General features: G+C 39.6%; 1 protein-coding gene across 1 annotated transcript in view; it reads left to right on the top strand.

The window, feature by feature from the left end:
- Positions 1 to 16,763, top strand: part of UBQLN1 (ubiquilin 1) — a 32,825-nt gene that overhangs the window by 12,779 nt on the left and 3,283 nt on the right. Inside the window, exons 2-9 of the mRNA XM_063129379.1 lie at positions 2,496 to 2,647; positions 9,243 to 9,355; positions 11,601 to 11,863; positions 13,286 to 13,444; positions 14,344 to 14,584; positions 14,854 to 14,996; positions 15,829 to 15,912; positions 16,545 to 16,660. Coding sequence (XP_062985449.1) covers positions 2,496 to 2,647; positions 9,243 to 9,355; positions 11,601 to 11,863; positions 13,286 to 13,444; positions 14,344 to 14,584; positions 14,854 to 14,996; positions 15,829 to 15,912; positions 16,545 to 16,660 — 1,271 coding nt within the window. The remainder of the gene's footprint in view (positions 1 to 2,495; positions 2,648 to 9,242; positions 9,356 to 11,600; positions 11,864 to 13,285; positions 13,445 to 14,343; positions 14,585 to 14,853; positions 14,997 to 15,828; positions 15,913 to 16,544; positions 16,661 to 16,763) is intronic.

The raw sequence follows: 16,763 nt of genomic DNA, 5'->3' as shown, positions 1-16,763 counted from the left end.
TGATAGTTTCATTGAAGGGCAGCTTAAAAATCTTACAAATAAATAAATTTAAAAACTTGGGGCAGGTTAGAATGATACACTGGTCTCCTGTCCCTAGGAAACACAGAGCAGTTTGAAATGTGATAAAGATTTAAGAAGAACAGGCAGAAGCAGATTGTAGCGATTCCTGTCAGTAGGTGAATGAGTACTAATGGGAGAGAACTGGGAAAAAGATAAGAATAGCATCAGGTTTTCCACCACCATCTAGATTTGCACAACCTTGTTGTGATTGGTTAATGTAAGAAAAATGATGAAATAAGTGCTTAAGAAAAAAATGCACTTTTAACTTTTACTAGAGTTAAATTTTAACATTTCTTTTATTTAGTTGGGCCTGTAAAATTTGACTTTTTGACCAAAATATTTTTGTGGTATTTGCCTAACAGTCAAATAGCTAGTGGTTTTTACACTAACTGTTAATAAATGAGGTGCTTCCAGATTGGAAGGCCCTAGATTCTAGGACCTAGAGTTTTACCCAGTCATAGGGCCTGTTCAGAAGATGCCTTAAACCCTGATGGTTAAGGTTTTTGGTATCTGGTGTGATGCGTTTTGCTAAAACCTGCTCACTCACCAACCCCAGTCGGACTGTCTGCAGCAGGGTTAGCGGCTCTAATCATGGCTTAAAGTGTGTGTGACAGCACGGCTTGTGGTTAGTACCAACCCCAGAGAACCAGAGTTTCTCTAATCACAGAGCCTGAAGTGTCGTCTGAACAGGCCCATAGTTCTTCTTCTATAAGCTATGTGAGGAATTATAACAGACTTTCTTCACTTTGGGAGTTTAGACCTGGTTTTTTGGTATACATTCTGCTTGTCATATGAGCAGACACACTTGTCATATGAGCAGAGAAAGGACAATAATTTGCACTAAAGTGATGTTTTTATCATGTACTGTTGCACAATTACTTCAATAACTTTTAAAAAGTGTTTTAGGGCAGATGATTAGCACTAGTGTATATTTTTTCCCAAACTAGCACCAACTAGGTAGACTGGAAATGTTAGTGTGTTGCTTTTTTAAGTTATTTTTTCATTTATGCTAAAACACATTTTTGTTTAAGTGTTACTCTATGAATAATTCAGTAACTTATTAATATAGGCAAAAAGACATTTTAATGCAAATGAAAAGATCAGTTAAAAAGAATCCAGTTGATAATGGCACTGTCGAGAAAAGTAATAGGTAAGGTGTACCAGGTAGATGTATGGTGATAATTTAATCTACCTGATGTGCCTGCACACTTCACAACGGTCTCTCTCTCTCGCTCAGAAAAAAGTGGAAGTAGTACAGGGAAAATGCAGAACAACAAATTGATGCCACGTAGTTGCGCTATAAAAAGAGAGTGAATAAAGCAAGCTATTCCAGATTAAATACCTGCTACACTCATGATGTCAGGCAATTCTTAAGTTCTTTCATACATGTTAGTATGTGTGATGGGGGGACTCAGAACACTCAGATGGTTCCAGCAAATCCCTTCTATGGGTGACCGATGTAATGCCCCCTCCCTTCATACTTTTCGAGAGAAAGTATTATGCAAATCATTTGCACATGGGCACATTGTGTACTCCTTTGCATTTGCACCTCCCACTACAGGTACAGAGGTTCCATTCTGATAGGTGTGGACTGTCCCTTAAAGTCTAGAGATTTGGGGCATCTTTGGCATAGGAATGTGCTCATTTTTGTAAAAACAATGAAATTGATTTGTAGCATAGAATTTAGATTCAGCTTTATTTGAAACCATCACATGCCTGCTGTACCTCTATACCAGCATTGCTTTCTCACTAGTGGCACCTTAAGTCCATAAACTGCATCCAGTTTATATTGCTCATAAGTGCCGTTTCTGTTTATAGAGAGGTGGGTTACGTGCTCTATGTGAAGATGTACTCCCTTACATTAATTGAATAATACTAAATTGGGATTTTATAAATTACATGCTTATGAAGGTATTTGGTAGTTGAAGTTGAGCCAGGTGTTTTGGTAGCTGATACAAATGTAAGGAAAATAAATGTGGGACCACATTAACCTACTTTTTATTATCTTGAGTGGACAGAATGTCTTGATTTAGCTTCATTTCTCTCTACATGAAGTTTGAAAGTGTGAAGAAACTGGAATAAGACTCCCAATTCTTAGAAAACTAACATCTTGGACAATCATGCTAAATCTGTTCTTAGTAAATGTTTTTGATATTTAAGAAGTTCTGTTTCTTTTGTTACCTTAAAAGCTAAATTATATAGAGCATGATCCAGTCAAAGTTCAGCCCTGTTCAGTCTTGTTTATGCCAGTGAGAAAAAGATATTATGCTGTTGAAATCAGTAGGACTACAATATCATTTTGTATGGATCGTCTTTCTAGTAAGGGTGTGTGTGCTTAAAATTATCCATATTATGATACATACATTAGTAATGCTTAGAAGTATATTAAACAAGTGAGTTGCTTAAACAAAATTATGACTTCTTTTTCTTTTTAGTTTAAGGAAGAAATCTCCAAACGTTTTAAGGCCCACACTGACCAACTTGTGTTGATATTTGCTGGAAAAATTTTAAAAGATCAAGATACGTTAACCCAGCATGGGATCCATGATGGACTTACTGTTCACCTTGTAATCAAAACGCAAAACAGGTAGGGTGGCTGATGTTTATTTTCTGTTTAGTTGTGTATGGTTACTTCCATCTGAGATAAGTTTTGATCAAACTGTATTGCTTCAAAATGGTGTCTCATAGCTTAGTTAAATTGGTACAAACTTGGTAAAAGCTTTGATTGCAGCAAATTGCAAAAATATGGTCCTGTCTCCATTTCTTGCGTGGTCTTCTGAATTCTTACTAGTTTACTAGATATTATTACCAGTTATTCTTGACGATATGTAGCATTTGGCTCTTCCTGCAGAATTCATGCCTCTGCACCATTCATCTTCACAGAAACAATTGGGTTTTTTTTTCATCTCTACCTACCAAGTTGCTGTCATTTACATTTAAAAACTGAAAGGACTACTAAACGAGGATTGGTAATTTACAGAAAAGTTGAATTCTTTTTGCATCTTCACTGTGGAAGATGTAGGTCAAATATCCATGTCTGGATCAGTTTTTAGAAGAGGATCTAAAGCCTAGAAAAAAATATTTTATGAGGCTTTTTAACAAATATAATAAAAATGGGGGATATGGGGGATAGCCTGACCAGTCCTATTCTGTAGTGCAGGTGGTGTACAGAAGTGCATGTTTTCTCTCTCTCTCTCTCTCAACGCAAAGATAGAGAAAGTCAGGGAACAGAGAATTTGGAGAGATGGAGTAGATCTGAAAAAAGAGGAAGACTCTAGATATAAATGCAAGATATAAGGGAAGGGAATAGACAGTAAAACCAAGAGTGAACAGAACATGCTCATGCAGTCCTGACTCCTGTATCCTCCACTGTAGAAGGGAAATACCTAGCATGGCAGCAGCACGGCATAAAAGAGACCCCATAAAAATGGCTCACTTTCTGAATGGCCTCACAAATTCATTCTGCTTTAGTACTAAAATGAGCAATTATTTTTGATGAAAATTAATCTGAAAACAATTCAGAATAGTTGCTTAGTGTGTACCTACTTTCTAAAGAAATCTACATCTCTGAATATGTATTAAGGTTATATTAAACAATAATGTACTTCTACTAAAAATGATGATTAAATAGATTATTAGATTGTAAGCCTATGCGGCAGGGTCTTGCTATTTACTGTGTTATCTGTACAGCACCATGTACATCGATGGTGCTATATAAATAAATAATAATAATAATAATAATCCTCACTGGTGATTTAAACTGTGGTTCAAATCATTAAAATTGAGTCCTTCAGAGAAGCGATTTAAATCAAATCAACCTTGGATCTTGCAATTATGATTTACTTGGCCTACCATAAGTTGTAGTGATAGCCGCTAGTTCAGAAGCTGTTAAAGGGGTATTAGACAAATTCATGGTGGGTGAATCTACCAATATCTATTAATGATGTTGATACGAAATCTCCAGATACAAAGGCTGTATGCAGCTGGGGAGCAACAGCAGGAGAAGACTATTGTTTTCATTCCCTGGTTGTTCTGAGCCTATTGAAAGCATCTGGTTGGCCATTGAAAACAGTATGCTGGAATTCACGCACCTTTGTACTGAACCGGGAAAGTTCCTCTTACATTCATGAATGGTTAGGGTTGCTTAGCATTAAGGGCTACTTAACATCAAGAATCCACTTAATACTAACTGCTACTACACACTATTTCCCCCCTACACACAAGTATTTAATATTGTGTTGAAAAAGTTGTGTACATTGAAAGGGATAAAGGCTTCAAGAGAGCCCCTTGAAAGCTAAGTAATGGTAGCAGGAATCTACCATGTGTATTTGCTTGCTTGTGCATATTCTTGGCACAAGAAAAATACATGCCTCAGCCATGTTCACATGTCACTTTAAGCCAAGAAGGGTGGCTTAATAAACTATGATGTGAACAGCAAGTGTGCTCATGCATGCAGTCCATTTGCTCCTCACTTCACATGAGCTGGTAATCAGATCCAGAAGGGATAACTGAATATGATAAACCATTCCTAGAATTATGGTTTAGGTCACCCGAACAAGCCAGGATCATAAACTAGTACAAACCAGGTTTTGTTGTTGGCTTATAAATCCTTGCTTATTTGGGCAGACTTAACACTTAACTCTGCATTTGGACATCATGTGGAGCTATTCCTTCCTCATTTGTTTACTGACTTGTGAATGGGAGAAAGTGAAGCAGGAGTCAAACAGGCTGCATGTGCAAGCATACTGCTTATTCACATTTTGGTTTATTGTCAGAATAGCTAGCTTGAAGGGATGTGCGAATGTGACTATTGTCACTACATACGCAATTTTTAACTTTTCCCAATGAGTATTTACATTTTTGTAGGAAAAAGTAATCTGTGATGATGTCACTCTTAAGTTCCAGATCAGACAATTTAAACTACGTTTTAGTTAGATCAGCCTTGCCCATCCTGGTGCCCTTCAGATGTGTTGGACTGCAACTAAGTTCATTCCCAGCCAGCAAGTCTCATTCACAATAATATATAACATGGTTTAATTGTTTGAACCAGGCCTATGAGGCAAAGATGCACCATTCTTTTAACACAGAAACATTTCTATGTCCTTCCTGTCAACACGTTATAAAGTAAGGATGGTCATACAACTCGGCCTTGGATTTGAAGAAAGCATATACTTTTCTTGATTATGCAACTTGCATTTATTAGACTGACTTTTGCATCCAAGCAAATGTGCAAGTACATCTTGTGAAAGTCAGTGAGATGAGTAATTGAATTTTTTTAGAACTGGAGTGCCAGACTAATACAACTGGCTCTGTGAGTCGTCCTCAGCCACATTGAGCTGATTCAGACATAACGATAAGTCAGAATTCTTCAGAATTCTGGCTTACTGGAAACAAGCAAGCATTGTTTGTTCCCACAGTTGCCTGATCAGTGCTGACTCGCTCCCCCTGCAAGTTATACAAACTGGTAAACCTCAATCCATTATTTGTTTAGCATTACATCAGAACCTCTTGGCTTATGATTCTGAGAGCAGCAAGCCAGACATCCCGGTTCAGATGTAATGCTAAACAAGGCATGGACAGGGGTTTCCTGGTTGGTTTAGCCACTCCCACTGACAGGAGAGCCAAGATGGAATAATTGGGCAACACGCATCAGCATGTTTGCTCTTTGTTTAAAAGAATACTGGTCCAAGAGCTGCTTTAAGATAGATTAGTGTCTAAATTCATTCAGAACTAGGAAACAATTGAAGAGCAACACAAGCCTTTTTGTGTTGGACATAACTTAATCTCAGTGTCTGCCATTTCAAAAGTCAGATATGGGCTTTGTGTAATTTTAGTAAAACCAAATGGAAAAACTAAAGATCTTGAGATAAATTCCATCCTGTGTTCATTGCCTTTCAGTAGCTTTGTTTTTTCTACATTAGAAATGAGCCCCAGGAGCAAGAATCCTTCTGGACTCCCTTTCTGAGCAGGCTGACAAGACAGCAATCTTTTCATGCTGTTGCATCATGTTTGTCAATTCCAGCACTTGTAATAGTCATTGGTAAAACAATAGATACAAATTAAGTTTATAATATGGCAGTTTATTGTATGACTACCTATAGTAAGTTAGATAGCACTGTGATACTGTAATACTATCTTGGTTTTCACTGTGGAAAAGTATTCTAATCTAAAAATAATAATCTACACATGAAAAGAGTATTGGAACCAGAAAAGGGTTTATTTAGCACTTAGGGACTTGTATATTAAATCAATTCAAAGACTGGGTTCGGATGACATGATAACCAATGGTGGGTTAAACGGTCAACGGTGGGTTATTGTGTCATTGTTTTGGGACTTTTTCACACCACGATGGGTTATTTGGCCAAAATAACCAATGCAAATAACCAACACTGTGCAACTACAGAGTCCCTTAGCAAGAGTGACCAAAGTGGCAGCTGGCAGAACTCTCAATGGCTGATAGGATACCAGTGGGAGGACTGGGGGTGGGGGGCAGAGATGTGTCAATCAAACACACTATTAACTAATTGTCAACTCAACGCTGGCCTTAATCCGCACCACAGTTGATTATAATCATCCCCTCAATAATCAACTGTGGAATTGACTATTAACCAACCATTGACTATTGTGTTGTCCGAACGCAGCCAAAGTCACTTGGATGCTGGGGAAAGTGTGCTAATTATTGATTTAAGCTGTAATTTCTGTGGCACTGTGAACTTCACTATCAACTTTTAACTATATCTTTAATTCTGAAGGGTTAAGTTACATTTCTTCAACTGTAGCCAAACAAAATTGTACTGAAAGGAAAAAGCAGTAAAAAGGGGGAATATTGGAACGATTGAGTATAGTTTCGAGTTGGGAAACAATGCCTTTTCACCTAGTTTGTGAAATAGCACAGATTACATGAGTGCTTTTTGCGTTGTTGGACTTATAACTCTTAAGACTCCCTTTTGCGAGTGCTCTCCTTGTGGGAGCAAATTGCCTCCTACAGGCAGTCTCTCTCTCCCTCTCTGCCTACTTTATAAGTCACTAGCTGATATGCCTGGCATTGCTCGGGTCTGTGAATAATATTTATAGCATTTATTTGATAAATAATAAATTTCTCTGCAACTTATTCATCTTTAGGTTGGTTGTTTTTTTTTAGTTTGGTTGAGTTAGTAAATTGTTTTGTTAGAATATATAAATGGAAAGTTGTGTTAATAACTGTATTTTAAGTTAGCGCTTCATGACAAACCACATTCTTTTGTTTTACCTGAAATGCCTACACCTCCCATCATGCCTTGGCCGGAGCAGCCGTCTAAACTTCAAAATCAATCAGGACACCCAACACCCTTTCTAGCAGCTAAAAAAGATGCAAGCCTAAGAATATGTTTTCAAAATATACCCAGCATTGCCCAGATATCTGAATAACATATAGTAGGGAAGCAGATCTCAGGCCCCCTTATATGTCTGTCTGTGAGGTAATCATCTTAAAGTAGCAGGCTGGTGCTAGGCCTGGGAGTTAACCTTTAAACAAATTAAATTCATTTCTTTATTTTTTTTACGTTTACCTCATGACAACCCTGCAAAGTAGAGCAGTCCTAGGCCTGTGAGGTAACTTTAAAACAAATTAAATTATGTTGGTTTTTTTTCCTCTCTCTCTCTCTCTTTCTCTCCCTCAATGCCTGGCCAGAGCCGCCTCAAAGTCACACTGTTGTATCTAGTTATGATTTGAAAACCACACATGGCAGGTGGGAGGAGGCACCGCAAATGGATGCAGCCCATTTATGTGGGTTGTTTCCTTTTATGTGGAATTGGGTTGACTGACTTTAGGAATCACAATGGCTGCCAAAGGCCAGGAAGGCTGGCCTACCCAAAGCATTCTGGGAGTTCTGCCCAAGGCATGCTGGGAATTATAGACATAAACCTAGTTTTTTTATTATTAAATTCTTTAAAAATGCTTAAAACCCCAAAATTCATGTTTTTAGTTTTTTTCTGATCCATGTACACGAAGACCTGTCTGGGTGAACAGCATTAAGGCAGTACCATATGTGGAACTGGGTAAACATACATGACACACACATACTTTCTGCTTCATAGGTAGAGATAAGGTGGCTTCCTACTCTTTTTGACAGGCTTTTACTAAGACTTGTTGGAATCGCTCCTTGAGGCTCCAAGCATTGCTCGGGGCAAGCTCTAAAGGCTGTGGACAGTGGTGTTGGGGTTCAACTGCCACCAACACTGACCACTATTCCTTCCTTGTGACCTCTGGAAATACCTTGTCCCATAGCAGTAATAACACAGTAGTATTTTAACCGTTTCACTCCTGGAACTCCTTTTTAACCCAAAGCTGCAACGCAAGATTATATACCCTTACCCAACAGCCAAGTTCATTACTCTCTCTAGTGCGCCTGGATACAAAGGAGGACATTTTGGGAGATGCCATTTGTCATGCAGAGGCAGTGACCCTGCTAAAAATGTCTTCTCTGTTCAAAGGTTTAACATAAAGGAGCTCTGTTATCCTTTGCATATGGTCACCCTTATTACCCTCTGTTTTTACCTTCACTTCCTTCTTTAAAGAAAAAAAAACTAAAGAAAATGCTGGTTGTTATTTAACTGGTGTGACCCACCTTAAGTTGGAATGCAACCCATATGTGGGTTCTGACACACTAGTTGAAGAATCCAAAACAGAAGGAGGTAAGCAGAAGGAGGTCAGAAAGAAGAGAAACATGTTCTCAGGATGCAGTCTGAAAATGTATTTTGCTTCTTTCGAACCACCAGTTGACACCAGCGTATTACTAGGACACTAACTCCAGTAGTAATTAATTTGGCGCAAATTATTTCTTCATGTGTGGTTCATGTCTGCAAGTTCTAACATTCCATTGATTTTTGCTCCCATTTCAGGCAAAAACTGAGGCCTTTTGTGCATGATATATTCTGAAAGTATTGCTGAGATGACCCAGACCAATTTTTGAGAGTCATAATAGTCTATTAAAATAGGAAATCTGGAGTTCTGGTTTTGGAAAAAGAATGAATAAAACAAATTCAACACAACTAATAAGTAGAAGAATTAAATTGCTTCTGAATGTCCACATTCAAAAGCTGGTTATTTTACACATCGTTTTTTCAGATAATCTTTTTCGTCTGCATCCCTATGCTAAATTGCTTTACTTGTTAATATGTTCTTGTTTAATATATATTTTTAGATCACATGATAATTCAACTCAGCAGACGAATACTGCAGGGAGTACTGCCACCACAACAGCATCTACCAGTACTACCTCTACAAACACAACTAACACCAGCCCTTTTGGTTTGGGTAAGGTTCCTTGGCTTTGAAAAGCTTCTCTGGAATAACAGTGCTGTTTTTCTAATATAGTTCAGATGTTTGAATCTTATGAATAACCTTTTGGAACATATTTTTCTTGCTGTAACAGAATTTTACAACTAGTTTACATTCTTGTATGTGTTACAAAAAGACTTGCTTTATAGATTTTAGTTTTTACTTTCTGAATTACTAGAAACTGTGTTCCTTTGACATACAAAGGGCTAAACCCAACACTGTATGAACAGAGGAATTTCCCTTTCCCTCCTTCCCGTCTCTAGTTCCCCATGCACACACAAGCATACACAAATCTGCTCTGGTGGCTTCCCCAACCCTCCACAGCAGATTCAGGGAAGCTGTAGGAGAAAGGGGGAAATTCAGTCTGCTGGCAGAAGGACACCATTAGATACTTAGATACAAGCCATTGCTTCATCTCATTTCAAGCAATAATGAGCTGTAGAAATATCTGAGATATACTGCTTATCACTGCTCTTTTAGGGAATGTTGAGAGGGCTGTTCCCTAATTGATCCCTAATTTGATATGATTTTACTGTCTGGATTGCTAGGCACTGTGTTATTTTGACATATACAAGGTGAATGAGTGCACATGGTGGTACAAACCTACATTAATTCAGTTGAATGTCTACATGGAGTCAACATGCATGCAACTGTACATTCATGGTGGGTTGTCTTGCTACTGCTGGGAGCCCTACTTTGCAGGGATTTCTGATTCCACAGAGAGCCCTATATAGGAAGGGGAATGCCCTATCTGCATAAGCTGTACACACATAGGCCACATTCAGACATCACTGTAGCCTATGAAGAGTTAATAAGCTACACAGAGTAGCTTATTTTTGAAATAGTCCACAACCCCCCACCACACCAACAGGCTAATTAACTATTGTGAGTAGCTTATTAAGCTACTGTGTGTAATTTGACTCACACCCCGCCCCCTGTCCTGCTGCAGTCCACCCACCTGAGCAGTGGTGCTGTTTCACCTCTAAAGCACTGAAAGTTTGCAGTCAGGAAGCACCTGATCCAACATCAAAACACCATGCGACTACTCACCAAGGAGTGAAAATCCTGAATGCACCAAAATGGGTAGGTGGCTATGCAGGATTGGGACAATACTTCACACACAGTCTCTTCTAATCAGGAGGCACCCAATCCAACAACAAAACCTTGTGCAATTACATTGGGAGGAGGGAAAATCTGGGGTCTAGCAAAAATGGGGTGGTACAAATAAACCTTTGGAAAATAAGCAAAAATAAAGAAAACGGCCAAAAATCTGTATTTCTGTCAAAGCCCAAAGTGCACAATATATACATATTCACACAAATGTATACCTTCATAATTGTGCACTTTAGGCTGTACGGGAAATATGTATTTTGGGCCTTTTTCTTTATTTTTCCTTAGTTTCTAAAGGTTTATTCGCGCCACCCTCTGTTTGGTGCAGCCCGGATTTTCCCTCCCCTGGGTGAAATTGAGCAGAATTCTGAAGGTGGGTCGTATGCCTCTCCAATGAGGGGAGGCTGCCTATGAGGTGTGCTCCTGATCCTGCAAACTTTCAAAGGTTTATAGCGCGGCGGCAGCTATATGATCCTCTCTTGCTGCGCAACTCTATAGGTGAGCAAATTAACCCACGGTGCTTGACAGACGACACAATAACCCACGGTGGGTTAAATAACCCTTACTTCAGATCATGGATTATCAGAGTTGGTTATTTTGGGCAAATTCCTGACAGAAGACATGATAACCCATGATGGGTTATCATGGGTTAGACATTCAATTGAATACATATAAGTAGGAGACGGCACCTGCCACTGTGATCCTGCTCTTCTCTCTACACATGTTTATCCACCTGTATATATCATGAGAACAGGAATCATGAAGTTCAATTTCCAGTTTCTAAAAAAGTCATGTCTTGACAACTAAAAAGCAAAATAACACACATTACTGAGTGGCCCACTGTAACTTTGTCACAGAATAAAGGAAAACAAATGAAAGGCACTGCCTCTTCACAAGAGGGAAGGGGAAAGATTAACATTTTAAAATATTAATGGTGAGTATATTAGTTAAACAATACTTTGTAACACATGTTGGCAATCAATTGAATGTTCCAACCACCTCGTGACATGAAGGAATTTGGGCCTATTTAACTGTCTTGACCTAGAATGGTAAGTGATGTAGGAACATGCCAGAAACAGTCATTCATCTTGTTCTGTTTGTTCCCCTAAAGGTGGTCTTGGAGGGCTTGCAAGTTTGAGTAGCCTAGGCCTGAATACCTCGAACTTCTCAGAATTACAGAGTCAAATGCAGCGACAACTCATGTCCAATCCGGAGATGATGGTTCAGATAATGGAAAATCCCTTCGTTCAAAGCATGCTTTCAAATCCAGACCTAATGAGACAATTAATTATGGCCAATCCTCAAATGCAGCAGTTGATACAGCGAAATCCAGAGATCAGTCATATGCTTAATAATCCCGATATAATGAGACAGGTATGTTAATGGAAGTGTGTTTCATTTGGTATTTTAACAGATATTGGACAGAATTGTCTTGGCTTTGCTACTCCCTGACACTTTCATATATGAACACATGAAGCTGCCATACACTGGGTCCATCTAATCCAGGATTGTCAACTGGCTGCAGCAACTGTCCATGTCCTTAGACTGAAGCCGTTTCTAGGCCTGCTACTTTATAGTCTTTATCTTAGGGGTGCACAACATTTTCAGCCTCAAGGGCCACATTGGGGGTCTGATGAAGGCCATACATGTGCGCCTACATATACACCCTCTGAGTTCCTGGAGGAGGAAGGCTGCAGCCTCTTTCCCATCTAGGCCACTCTGACCCGATCACTGCTTTACCAGTACTATTTGCAGTACAGCAGCAATCTCATCAACACACCATACTGCCAATCTGCCACTGGAGTATTTTTGGTGGTAGAGGCTGGGGTCTTACAGGGGGACCAGCAACTCATGGGCTGTGCTTTTTGCACATCCTCTTCCTCCTCTCCTGGCTTATTTTCCTAGTTGATTAGCCAGTAAGAGGTCCAGATGTAATAGGTTAATCTGGCTTAATGAAAGCAAGGGTATTCACACTGCAGCCAGCACGTGATAGGAGGGATAAGGGAGGAACACACAGCTATGGTGCTCGTCCACAGCTTCATAAACCATGATCTGTGAATCCATGAACTTGAGTGTGATTACTATTGCTTTGGGGAACGAATGCACAACCTTTTCAGCCCTGAGTCAGGGCCAGGGGTTGCATGTGTGCACAGAGCAAGGAAAAAGAGCTGTTTGAGGATCACTTGGCAGGAAGCATGTAGAGAATTAGCAATCAATGGTGCTAGAAGCATTGGTGGACATTGGAACTACAACAGTGCAACCAGTGGGAAATCAGTGTTGGGAAATTAATTGTTAGGGTGAGTTAGGGTACCTCGGGGCAGGGACACTTGTTAGGGCATTGGTAGACTGTGAGTTCTGCACCCCTGCTATAGAGAAGAAACGTCAATAACCATGAAATACTGTAAAAAAAACAACCTTCAGTCAGTAAATCAACTTCTTTCTTTGTTAATGCAAAGTTTTGAGGTAGCCATTTCAGTTTAACTATTCTACATATCCAAAGAACCTTGTAGCTAGTTCTATGCATCCAAGGAAGCTTTGGACTCGTTATTTTATTTGATTGAATTTGTAACCCACAAAGAAAATGGCAGTCAGGGCTGATTTTGACAGCAGTTTCTTCTATACTACATTGCAAACTGCTTTTGAAACTGAGGAGAGATTCATTCTCTAAAGGGTTCTCAAAAAAAAAAATCCATTCTACATTTGCAAGCCTTTGAGGGTACCTAAAGTAGCTTTTTGGATCCTAGGCAGATAGACTTTGAGAAGGGCTGTTCTACCTTGAATTGTTTTATTTCTCAGACTTTAGAACTTGCTAGAAATCCTGCGATGATGCAAGAAATGATGAGAAACCAAGACCGTGCCTTGAGCAACCTTGAAAGTATACCTGGTGGTTATAATGCTTTGCGACGTATGTACACAGATATACAGGAGCCAATGCTGAATGCAGCACAAGAGCAGGTGAGCAGTCCTGAAAAAATGTTTGAGCTCAGGTAAAATCGTTGTACTTCAGAATCGTTGTGTTCAATTTACAAGGGCAGGACCAGATGTCACACTTGACATGGAGCTTTCCTTGCAACATTCAGGTACACTTAACCGTGTCACTTCCCTGCCAGTTGCAGCCATTGGTATGGAGTGAAGGTGAGAAAACACATGCTGTGATGGGTCCCATGGCAGAGAGAATTGTTATGCTGTGATGGGGACAAAATCATCACAAAGGTGCTGTTTTTTGGTGAGCAGTCCTATACAGGAGGAAATGCTTCAAAAATCCAAAATGTTCATTTTTTTGCTTGATAGTTGAATATAATATGCTGTGTAAAACTAAAATAAAAAGTTCACTTGAGTTCTCTAAATTTATTATATGTATTTAAATGATTTATAAGCTACCTTTTAGGTAAACCCCTCCCCAGGTGGTGTTGAAAACTTCAAGATACAATAAAACAATAATAAGAATGTTGCTGAATGTTTTAGCTATAATGTTTTAGCTCTGCTACTCAAGCATTTGTTTGCCTGTAACAAAGGTGGTCCACTGAACTCGACTTAAACCAAACATACCATGGGAGGGCCCTAATAAAAGGCAAAATACAACTCACAGTAGGACTCTGAGCAAGAAAAAAGGCCTCCTTGGTTGCTTGCGGTGGTTCAAATTCTAATTCTGACTATTGCCACCTCAAGATGCGCTTTGGTTTTGAGCAAATTGGTGAGAACCCTTCCAAGGGCCATAATTGTTTAACCAGCAGCAGCAGTAGTGAAATCATTGCCGTGGACCTCAGTGCCTCTTAGTGGTTGCTTCAAAACCAGTACTCTTGGATGAGAATGTTGCTTAACCCTGTTTATTCACGGACATCTTTCTCTTTTAGTTTGGAGGTAACCCATTTGCTTCATTAGTGAGCAATTCGTCAGGTGGGGACAGCCAACCATCTCGCACAGAAAACAGAGACCCTTTACCAAATCCTTGGGCTCCTCAGTCCAGCACCCAGAGCTCTCCAAACAGTGGCAGCAACGGTGGAGACAGTGGGAGTGGCAGTAATGTTGGAAGTAGCACCACTGGAAGCACTGGACCGAGCTCAACGATGCCAAATTTGGGACCAGGTCTAGGAGGTACGTTGTTCACTATGCAGCAGTTCCATCAGCTTCCTTGGAACGAGCCCCAAAGGTCATGCTTGTTAGCCCTTTTCTAACTTCAGTTTAGAGTTGAACTAATAACTTTTTAAGGAATTGTGGTTGTTTTCCACTATTAGCATACTAATTGTGGTTTATTTTCTCTATTGCTGTTGAATTGAATGTCTGTTGATAATGAAATGCTGCTAACTTGTGAGAAATGGTGCCACATCTCTGAATTGCTGAAAATTGGTTCTTTTTCTTTAAAGCTGGTATGTTCAACACCCCTGGAATGCAGAGCTTGTTGCAACAAATAACAGAAAACCCGCAGTTGATGCAGAACATGTTGTCTGCCCCCTACATGAGAAGCATGATGCAGTCATTGAGTCAGAACCCTGATCTTGCAGCCCAGGTGGGTCCTAAAATGCATACTGAATTGAAATACAGTACTGCTGCTTCTAACAGCTGGCAGGACATCTACTAATCTATTATACAAAGTCTCCTTTTAGATAGGAATGACTGTTGCTGGATTGTTGTAGCTAGAAATTATGTCGAAGTAGCCCTGGCAATGGGGGCCCTGGTCAGCAGGCCCGTTTTTTTACATGCCACAGTGTATAGAACTTTACACCCCTATAACATTTACCTTTCAGTTTTCTGGCCAAGAAAGGGTGTGTGTTTGAGGGAGAGTATTTAGGTAGTGAGGTTATCCAGGCTAGATTGAAGTAAAATTGAGGGCCAGCCTAGATGTGATTTTCACTTTTTTGGTGGGAATATTCAGGACCATGGGAGGAGGGCAGCTTTAACGCTATTCTTCTGCTCTGGCCCCACTTACAATCAAGCCTTCATGTCTGTTATTCACAATGGGAGGAAAGTTCCCATTGCAAATATCAATCATGGGTTTGTGTGAGATTCTGATCAGGGCTGTGGCAGGGTTAGAGGGTTAAAGCACTCCTCTCTCCGCACTGCCCTTCCAGTCTGACATGGTGCCCCAACCTCCCCATGCCAACCATTTAGGTTGTTAAAAATATGGTGTGCTGTCCAAATCACAAGAATAACGATGCTTGTAGTTGCAGCCAGTTTTACATTTCTAGCTATGGTTTGGGCTTTCTGGAAATCGGCTGATAGATGAAGATGGCTTCTGGCACGTTTTTCCAATAGAGATACTTTGCATCATCTAAGTGTATCCTTACTGGAACTTTTGATCTGTAGCTTTGCACTGATAAAATGTTCATTTATCCCTACAGATGATGTTAAATAACCCTTTGTTTGCTGGGAATCCTCAGCTTCAAGAACAAATGAGACAACAAATCCCAACTTTTCTTCAACAAGTAAGTCAGAAGATGAAACCAATCACTGAACATATTAGTCACATTAGCAATCTTATGTGGGTACTCTTTGGCTAAAAGCTCTTCAGATAGGCCATTTATCTAGAGACTGATCTTCCCTTTGTCATTACCTAAGAAAATTCACCTCCCTGAAATTTCCTGTTCCAATGGTGTAGCTACCTAAGAATTTCACTTGTCTGTAGGGGGATAGATAGAATTTGCACAACAAAATACTTCTCCCTTATGGCCATGGACTCCTCCTCCTCTAGAGCAGTCATACATATTTAACTCTGTTGCCCTAAATTTGTAATTCCCATTGAAATTAAACCTTCAGCAAACAACACATGCCTCTTTTCGTTCCCCCCTTCCCCCAATGGATTTGAACCCCACAAATGTTTGTCAAGACGTGGATGTTCTTGCCACAGAAAACTAAGTAGCATCTTTCTAGAAAAACCCTGAGGTAGGAGAGCCACACTGTAGAATTTGAGAAGCTTATTCACTTCTCCTCAAAATAATGAATAAAAAAAGCTGGAGGAGACAATAGTAGACAACAGAAAGGAGGTTTAAAGTTGTTCTAAAATAATCATTTAAATGTGTCTGCACATGTTTTACACATCACGTGTTTCTCTTAATAGATGCAGAACCCAGATACGTTATCTGCAATGTCGAACCCTAGAGCTATGCAGGCTTTGTTACAGATTCAGCAAGGTTTGCAGACCCTAGCAACAGAAGCACCAGGACTTATACCTGGGTAAGGGTCAACAATGCTTTTTTATTTTTAGAGTTTATGGTTTGACTGTAACTTTGCATATTTGCCATTAATATATTAAGATGCTTTCATTTTAAGTATTTGA

Source organism: Elgaria multicarinata, chromosome 6, assembly GCF_023053635.1.
Source record: "Elgaria multicarinata webbii isolate HBS135686 ecotype San Diego chromosome 6, rElgMul1.1.pri, whole genome shotgun sequence".
NCBI lineage: Eukaryota > Metazoa > Chordata > Lepidosauria > Squamata > Anguidae > Elgaria > Elgaria multicarinata.
This window is presented reverse-complemented; position numbering and strand designations above follow the sequence as displayed.